The sequence below is a fragment of the Triticum dicoccoides genome, chromosome 4A (genome assembly GCF_002162155.2).
Source record: "Triticum dicoccoides isolate Atlit2015 ecotype Zavitan chromosome 4A, WEW_v2.0, whole genome shotgun sequence".
NCBI classification, from domain to species: domain Eukaryota; kingdom Viridiplantae; phylum Streptophyta; class Magnoliopsida; order Poales; family Poaceae; genus Triticum; species Triticum dicoccoides.
Window position 1 is genome coordinate 598,431,316 of NC_041386.1, and position 9,873 is coordinate 598,441,188.

Sequence of the window (9,873 nt, forward strand, 5' to 3'; positions counted from 1 at the left end):
TTTTGCAAATTCAAAAAATATTCAGGAATTTTAAAATAAAACATATAAGAGAAAATAAAAGAAAACTAGGAGAAAACTTATAAAACCAGCAAAGAAAAATAATCCCATGTGCCAGTTATCCTGGACATTACGAGACAAGATTGAATCATTTCATATTCATGCAAGTATTAGGTTCTCCTGTATTTTCTCCCGAACTTTAAGAATGCATGGGAAGCTATTTTCAAAACTAAAAATTTGGACAAAAGTAAACGACTGGAGAGCAACATAAAAGTAACTACAAATATTTAATCACAATACATAAAGCTAAAAAAAACTTCTTTGCTGACTAATCACGCTAAAATAACTGAAGTGGCGAAGTATGTTTTATGATCATAAGCTTATCCTGAGATGTTTGCATCTTCATCTTCTTTCGTTTAATTCTCTGAACCCCCATGAACGCAAATGACACATAAATCCAAATAGTGACCAGTAACAGCATTCCCAAGGCCTGACAGTCAATTTCTGAAACTTTTTTTGGTGTGTGCGCGTGCTAATCTACACCACAGTATCTGCTTGCTCTTCTGTTTGTTCCACTTGAGCCTTGAGCTTTCAGAACACGTCACCTTTGTCAACTTCTGTGTGATGGATGGTCGCCTGATGGCCAATTCTACAAATCAAACTTATCATCGATAACGATGCCCATACGGCGCCAATCCTTGTTTCCCTTGACGGAATTGATGCGCCGGTTCTTGGCTCCAATGTCACCAGCACCGCTCATAGATTTCTCAAATTGTTTCTACTGTCTATCATAGAAAGTATCTTTTTCTTCATATATACAGATTTACTGAGCATAGATTTCCGGAAGTTTTATAATTTAACACGCAGAAGAAATGAAGTTGCCAATGACGCCTACAATTGTGTCGAATGCTGGCGTGCCGTGCATCCACCCGATTAATTTGTTCCCTTGTCTCTACTTTTTACTGATGAATCTGTTGGAGAAAACAAAATACCTGTTTGGCTTGGCAGTGAGACCTGATGTCCTCGTTTGGCGTTCGTGCTGTTGTTCCCTGAATACTAGTTGTCGTGGTATTTCTCACGGGGGGCTTGCGAGTCGACAGATGCCACAAGGGCTTAGTGTGTGGGTAAGACTGCTGCTGATAGGACCGGGAGCGGGTATGCGAGTAGCACGCGGTAGTTTACCCAGCTTCGGAGCTCTTCAGAGAGATAATACTCCTACTGCTGCATGTCTGAGTATATCTAGTATATTTGGTACAGAGTTGCTCCTAGAGCTGTATTTGAGGTCAGTGCCATAGGCATCTGGCCTCGGATATGCCTGTATGAGGCATGCTAGTGGCCGGCCATGCATGGCTATGGCTTGTGGCCGTGAGTGTGTTTGTCTCCATGTGTGTATGGATGGATGGATGGTTGCTAGTTAGCTTGCTTGCTAGCTTGCGTATATGCTAGGCCTTGTGACCGTGAGTGTCCATCCCCTGGATGGATGGATGTGTGCCTCTTTTTATAGTGTGAGGTAGCTTAGGATGTAAGCTAGGTAGTGGCATGGGCTAGACATGGTGGGTGTCATCCTTGTCCCCTGGGTCACTTCATAAATAGTGACAGGGGACAAGTGACACTATACATGATGGCTGAGATGACACGTAAATAGTGCTCGGGTACAATTGTCTCGTCCGCGGTATGGCCGCCACGTCGGGGTCTTGTCGATGTCGCTTCGGGCTGCAGTCAGCAGCCGGCTGGCTGGCGCAGTCGGACTGAGGGGCTTTGCTAGCCCCGATGTCTTGAAATATTGTCTTGCCGTCCTCGGGGTACCCGTGGTCGATTACTCCGACACTAGTACTGATAACTGTTTTTTTGACATTAGAATGATGCATGGTTCCGGAAGTACCTTTCTACACCCATGAGCAAATGCTCCTGGTGTGAACAGTAAAATCAAAAAAATTCAAAAAAATCTGATTTTTTTGTGACATACTTTCACAAATGTTTGTTGTGCACGCAAAATTTCATCACGAAATCATATTGGTGGGAGTCGTGCCAAAAAAACAAAACAAAAGCAGAGCTTTAAAATGCTTTTGTGACTAACATTTTCAGAGCATCGATTTGTTTTTTGACCACGCCTTCCACCAATGTGATTTTGCGATGAAATTTTGCATGCACAACAAACATTTGCGAGTGTATGCCACAAAAAAAATTCAGAATTTTTTTGATTTTACTGTTCACACCTGGAGCATTTGCTCCTGGGTGTAGAAACTCCATGTCCGCATGGTTCTTCTTATATCCAACAATGCCAGTTTTTTTTTTTTGACATCACCAACAATGCCAGTTAGTAGCTCAGAGAGAAGGTGTAATTAAGCCGACAGGCAATTAGTGGCCAATGCTCCGGCATATGCAACGCATATCTCCTTTGTGTGACATATACAGAGTTAAGATCAGAGGTATTCAGAGTTGGATTTGCTCTTGTGATAAAAGGAGCCCAATCCAGGCTGACAGTAACCGGTAGAAATGCGACCAAGTTGTTACTGATGAACACTGCATATAAAGTTCAGAGAACGATGAGGCTAGATGTGAAGATAAATAAGGTTGACACTATTGGGGACGGTTTCATAGCCAAGAAAAAAAAATCACTCTACGCATCATTACAACAATCGTTCACAGTTCTGATCATCAAAGACAGCACCGAAACATTCTTCTAATTACGAAATTATTCAACCCGGGGAAGAGAAGGAAAATGCCAGATACTCCCTCCGTTCCGAATTACTTGTCTTACATTTATCTAGATACGGATGTATCTAGCACTAAAATGAATCTAGATACATCTGTATGTAGACAAATCCAAGACAAGTAATTTGGAACGGAGGGAGTAGTAATCTATGTTACTCTACCTGGCATGAAGTATAGCAGCCACCAGACTCTGAAGATGGAGAAGGAGCAAGTCACCAGACTCTGAAGATGCAGGCAGGGGAAAAGACAACATTAAACTGATCAAATTATGCACTTCCGGTTAGCGTTACAGCACATCATGCATGCTATCAGTTGCTTGTTACTAAAACCAAAAAACAGAGCAACATGAGCTTCTTACAGTCACAAATTGCTCCGGTGCATCAGAACATAGTTGCTATTCGGCGCATCGGTACAGTAGACAGAAAAAGACGAGTTGCAGCTGACAGAATGCATAGGTATCCACAGCGCTCCAGAGAACTGTTACCAAACCAACAGTCTTCCGTTTCAAATCATCTTCATGGGGCAACTGCACAAGGTTAGCTTTATTCAGCTCAAACCTCAAACCATCATCGAACATTGTTTTTTTTAATTTCGGAAATCGTTCCACATCTTGTGATTGAAAATAAGTCACATACCTGATGTTCTCAACGTGGCATCAATTTTCTTCCCGCTCAAAAAAGGCCAAAGTAAAGATATTTCAAAACAGGAATGCCTAGAAACCAACATAAAAGAGCTGAATACTATATTTGAATTATCTTATTCATGATTCCGTTGGTGCGCCAAAGATCAAATACAGGCACTAGATATCCATGAACCTGACAACAAACTTCAAACAAAGCAAACCAACAGAAGCAAGGTCAATGGCCTCATTTTGCAGTGAAATCAGAATCACTTAGACAGATATCGTATTGCACAATTACGTCCGACCTTATCATACAGTAAATTACAATAAAATTCACTCTTCCCATCATAAGAATTAAAATCGCGTTGCACAATTTAACCTAGTAGTGTCCTCGTCATCCGTAAACAAGAAATAAACCCCATGCCACACAACTTACTTTGCTTGGGACTACTGTTGCAAGCACCGACTCTCCAGTTTCTTGACAAATATTGAGTAAATATTTCAGATGGTTTGTACTACTGCCCCAAGGATATCTGCAACCACGGTTGAAGAGCACACTTCCGAGTTAACACCAAGAATTCTTGGATTGAACCTAAGAATCAGTCTTCAACTTGAAATCATTGAATCCTCTGTTTTCAGCTAGCCAGGAGCACATCAAATTTCAAAAGAAAAGAGAGCACAGAAATTCGCCGTCAGGTTGTCTGGACCTTAGCAAGCTGGATCATTCCTGCCATATCCTAACAAATAATGTCCATGAGACGGACATGAGGATACAACTGAGCACTAACAACGAGCATGTATTGTGTGAGTTAATTAGCTGCCAAGATACAAAAAAGCCATCGTAGTATTCAGCAGGATTCAAATCATCCATCTGTCTGTAGTTATATATATATATATTTTTTTGCGAATATCTGTCTGTAGTTATATGATCGAGTGGTTTACAATCAGACCAGAAAAATCTGTTTACAACCATACAATATATTGTGTCGCAATACATTAAATACCTTTTACAGGTAGCTAATAATTGCACCAGAAACTAGTACATATAGTAGTACACACCAAACATACATCTCTTGGGCAGTTCAACTGCGCATGAAGCAGGCCACTCACGCTGCATCTTTGCGGGTCTTCTTCATCAGGCGAGCCCGAGTTATAGCCACCCTTACATAAACCTCGTCATACAGCTTGTCAACAAACTGGAAGTAGGAAATCGCCCAGGTTCTCCTCAGTAACATGGTGCAAAACACCGTCCAAAGGCCGACCACAAACCCTATGCTCATCCCAAGGTAGAGATACGCGATATGATCTGCATCTTCATGGACGACACTTTGCTCTGCGTCAGTAGTACTGGTAGAGCAGTTCTTGGAGATAGGGTGACCGCAGAGACCGGGGTTGCCGATGTAGATATCAATCTGGTTGCCGAGAGTTTGCAGCTGCGGCCCGGATGGTATCGGGCCTGATAAGTTGTTGTATGACAAGTTCAAGTAGCTCAGATAGGTTAGAGCCGACAAACCTGACGGGATTTCACCAGAAAACTTGTTGTTGGATAAATCGAGGGACTGCAACTGCTTCAGATCACCAATCTTGTTTGGGATTTTGCTAGTCAACTGATTACTTGATAAGTCCAAACTGGTGAGCCCAATGAGCAAACTTATCTGCTCTGGAATATGTCCTGTTAAACTGTTACATGACAGATCAACATTCACAACTTGGCTGAAGACGCCCACAGTATAATCACGTGTTTGGCCTTTTGTGATTACTGGCATGCTATCCGCATAAACATAGTCATTTGCATCCTTATATATGACTCTCATTGCTTTCAAGTTTGATAGCAACCATGGTATGCTTCCTGATATATTGTTATGGGCCATGTCCAAATAATAAAGATTTTCAAGGCAAGTAAGGTTCTTGGGAATACGACCACTGAACATGTTTGATCTCACCGTCAAAATTTCCAATCGTGGCATTTTTTCTGGTAACCACTTTGGCAATATTCCAAAGAACCTATTATATGAAAGATCAAGGAACATCAATTGTGAGGCACTCTGAAGAAATTTAGGGAATTCACCTGAGAGACCATTGTTGCTCAAGTCTAGACTATACATCCGAGAACCGAATTGATCTGCAGAGTTTGCTCTGGACACTGAAGAATTGTTATCTGACTCCTTCCAGCACTGCACAACATCTCCTGTTAATTTGTTTCTTGACAAGTCCAACCGTGCTAGACTAGTCAATTGGCACATAGATGATGGAATGGTGCCTGTAATTTTATTATCTGCCAATGACAACATAAAAATTTGTGGTGCTTTTAGCTCTGCTGGCAATGACCCTGAGAAAGAGTTTGAAGAGAGATCTAAGCTTGTTATATTTATAGGGAATAGCCGTGGAACTAGACCTGTAAGATTATTTCTCTCCAGACCAATACTGATGGCTGCCATGTGCTGTAGATTTGACGGTAATGAACCACGCAACATGTTTTCTGATGCATCCAAAGCTGAAGCTTGGGAAAATGTCACCCAAAACCAATCAGGAATAACATCATCCAAACTTGTATTTCCAAGAAGAAGATAATCAATGCTAGTTTGCCATCTAAGCCACTCTGGAAAACGGGGGCCTACTGTGCATGACTCTAAATTTATGTGCTTTAGTCTAAACGGAGGAATCCAATTTGGTTCAATATCCATTTTCAAGGAGTTGGCCGACAAGTCCAGATACTCTAAATTCAATAAGCCTGAAAAATGTTCCTTCACGAGCACACCATCGAGTTTATTATTGCCGAGACTCAACAATGTCAAGTTACCAAGTGCTCCAACTTCTAGCGGTAGGTTTCCGGTCATAGTCGTATTCCTCATTGACAACTTCTGTAATGTACTCCATGAGCACCATGGCAACCGATCCATGAACTCCCCAATACTCGCATCAATGTTGTTATCATCAAAATTCAGCACTTTCAAACTGCACAAATTTTCTAAGTTGTTCGGTATCAAACCCACAAGATCATTTGCACTAAAATCTATTACTTCAAGGGATGTCATGTTTGCCAATTGTTCAGGAATAGGTCCATGCCACTCACAACGGGAGAGGTGAAGCTCCTTCAGGCTTGTGAGATCCCAGAAGAACCAGTTATGCTCTAGTGTTGCGTCAAATGAGTTGGATGATAGATCAAGGACTTGGAGATGTGTGAGATTTGATTTTGAAGTAGCAGACACTATGCTGGTAAGGCCACAATCTACTAAGCGAAGCACTTTTAGAGAAGAAAGCCCGTTAACCATGTGAACCCAACCCCGCACAGCACGGAGGTCCACTTCGGTCAAGTCAAGATAACTCAACAGTGATAGATGTGACAACCATGAGAGGTCCAACGTGTACAGAACATTGTAATAATCCCCACTAATATCAAGATATTGCAGATTTGAGAGATTACCGAGTTGGGAAGGTATTCTCCCACCGAAACCTGACGACGAGAGGTTGAGATACCTTAGCTTCTGTAGGGAGCCCATGAACGCAGGAATGCTTATGTGGTTGAAGTCATTGTAGCTCATGTCAAGATACCTCAACTGTTGCAAAGCAGCCAAAGAAGAGCTCATCTCATTTCTCGACAAGCTCAGGCTGTTGGACTTGTAGTAGTGCATGGTGTACAAACCTTGGAAGGCACTTACTACGTAGTTGTTGCGGAGGTCGAGCTTTACGACATGGCCTGTTCTGCTGCTGCACCGGACTCCCGCCCACTGACAGCAATCTTCACCATGCCATGAGGAGAGACGGCCAGCAGGGTCCAGAAGGCCCGCCTTGAAGGACAGAAGCGCATCCCGCTCCCTGCTGATGCAGGTTCCATTCCCACCTGATATCCTCGCCTGAGCACGGGAATCAGACGGCTCTACAAAGAAAATCAACAGGCAAAGTACCGATGCAGCTCCTTGGGCTAGATGCCCAAGCTTAGCAGCCATATTGGTTGGAAGAGGGAGAACAGCTACTGTAAGGGAACGACAATGGAATGACCAGAGACAGGCACAATATATGGTCCATGATATGCTATTCCCAAGTCTTGGTCTTGGCATGCACAGTTTGACTTTTGTTATTCAGAAGCAGTGGTTGGTGGAGTTTCTTGCTATTAGCTCAAAAGTGAGGCACCAACCAATGATTAACATGGGACCAGGGCATCACCATTTTATATCAAAGGCTAACACAATGGACAGATCAGACTTGAGCCTCCATTAATTGTTTCCTTTTGTGTTCCTGAGACCAGGAATGGAGTAATTTCCAGACAGTGAGTTCACTACTTTTTAGTGAGCCATCTGACGAGGAATCCACAGAAAAAATTATGTTACGCGCAAGAGAGAAAGAACCACACAAAAAAAGCGTAATATTCCAGTAATTCAGAATTTTCAACCAAAGTCCTGGGTTGCCTCTAAGTTCCCTGAAAAGGGTTGTCTCTATCTAACAGGTCCCAATCAAGAGGGTCAAACATGGCAACACACAGCAGCAGTAGCATCCTAATTCGATTTGGCTGTGTCAATAGCTCACACAAACACACGCCAGTTCTTCGGAATCTGAACCCGAGTATCACCACGAACAGAAGAAAAAGAAATCACACCACAGGAAATAGGGTGGAATTGATGATAACCCCCCTGGTTCGTGCGCCTTCGATCATAAGCCCCCCTTTGTGTCACTGACATGTGGGACCGGACCCCACATTGAACAAAAAAGAATCTGAAACTTTTGAGCTGATGTGCGACCTTGCACTAAACTGTGATGCAGAGAAGGTCGTCACAAACTAACAGATCTCAGGTAACAAAATCATCCTAATTCGATTCGGCTGTCACCCCGTCGCATCATCACTCTGAAATTATCTGAAATGGAAGAAGCCCCATCGCTCCACAACTGAGCACTCTGAATCTACTGCATCATGAGTCCTAACTAACAACCAACTGCAAGATTGGCAGCCAGAAAATTTACCAATTTTCGGTAGAAACACCAGTTCTTTAGAATATGAACCCGAGTATCACCGCGAGTTACCACGCGCGGCATCACATCCCACCTGATTCCGGCGGCCTGCTTCCGGCAACTGCCGTCGCCGGCGCCACCGCCGGACAAGAGCAGCCGGAATAGGACTCTCCAACAGCAGGTGCGGCTATGGGTGGCGAGCTGAGACTCCTCGCCGGAGTGGCGCATCCGGAGGAAGGGCGAGCATGGCTTGCTTGCTGCGGAGACGGCGGAAGGCGGAAGGCGGAAGGCGGAGGCGCGAGCTACATCGGCATCGCCCATGGGGCCCTCTGGCGAGTGAGCTAGTTGAAGTCCAGTCCAAGCCCACCACTGGACGCTGGCTGCTGGGTCCAACACAACCCTGTTTGTTTTCAATTCTTTTTAAGAACACATTTGTTATCAATAAATGAAGCTATAGATTTTCGAAAAGTCAAGTTTACAAACTTTGACCGAGTATGTAGACAAAAGTATTTAGACTTAGAATATCAAATAGATATCTATATCTATAGACATGGATATAGTTTTTACTATTTCTGTTTTCTTTGTACTGACATGACAAGATGAATAGATCGAAAGTTTTCTCGCAAAAAAACTCTACACCGTTCTTATTTCATTGTTAAAAAGACATTGTGTATTTCACAGAATGTTTATGGTGTATTTAAAAACTGTGCATAGTGTGATATTAAAAAATGCATCATGTTTAAAGAAACATTGAGTTTCAAAAATCAATATTTTCTAAAACAATTGTCCATCACGTATTTTAAAAGTTATCTTACTATAAATTTTTAAATGCTCACAGTGTATTAAAAATGATCATTTTTCATGGTTAAAAATGTTCATTGCGTTAAAAAAAATCCATCACGTATAAATTTTTTACATCATGTATTTCACAAATGTTAACCTTGTATTTATTCATCGTGTAATAAAATATTTCGTCATGTGATTTTACAATGTCCACTTTATATTTTAAAAATGTTCATAGTATATTATAAAATAACTATATATATGTCAAAGACAATGTTCAACTCATGTTTCGGTGCGTGTATAAAAATGTTCATCTTGTACTATTTGAAAAGTGAGATCATCGTGTATTACAAAACATGATTATTTTGCATTAAAAGTTGTTCGTCACGTATTTTTCAATAAAGCTTGTTGCGTACACGAAAACAAACTTTATTGCAAATCACGCAATGCTTTCAAAATTCTCTTTCCAGGTTGGTCAGAGCTGTAGGTACGCACGTATTTCTCGATCGGAATCAACTTGCATGGTAGGTGCGCTGCGAAATCGACTTGGGCACGTACGTGAAACCCTACTCGGTCACGCCTCACGGCCCCGACCGACCGAGCGATAAGAATTTCTACCACGAGCACATCCATGATCCATCGCTACCCGTATCTCCTCTCCACCGATCGATCTCTTGCAGGATGAGCGATGGACGACGCGAGCCACGGCAACGACTTCCTCGCCGGCCTGCCCCGCGACATCCTCCTCGATGTCCTGCGCCGCCTGCCAAACCGCGCGGTCGCCGAGTCCTGGCGCGTCAGCTGCGCGTGGC

The 9,873-nt window shown here is 42.7% G+C and overlaps 1 protein-coding gene across 1 annotated transcript; it reads right to left on the minus strand.

Annotated features, from left to right (window-relative positions):
- Positions 1-4,242: 4,242 nt before the first annotated feature.
- LOC119287179 (receptor-like protein EIX2) lies at positions 4,243-7,537 on the minus strand. The gene is made up of 2 exons (XM_037566703.1): positions 6,994-7,537; positions 4,243-6,891 (listed from the first exon to the last, which is right to left on the minus strand). Exons 1-2 carry the CDS (start codon positions 7,390-7,392, stop codon positions 4,441-4,443), a joined length of 2,850 nt encoding a protein of 949 aa, XP_037422600.1. The 5' UTR covers positions 7,393-7,537; the 3' UTR covers positions 4,243-4,440.
- Positions 7,538-9,873: the final 2,336 nt, after the last annotated feature.

Coding starts and splice junctions, on each gene's coding strand:
- LOC119287179 (XM_037566703.1), bottom strand. CDS start 7,392: ATGCCAAGACCAAGACTTGGGAATAGCATATCATGGACCATATATTGT. Junction 6,892..6,993: donor ACCTCCGCAACAACTACGTA/GTAAGTGCCTTC, acceptor GCTTTGCAACAG/TTGAGGTATCTTGACATGAG.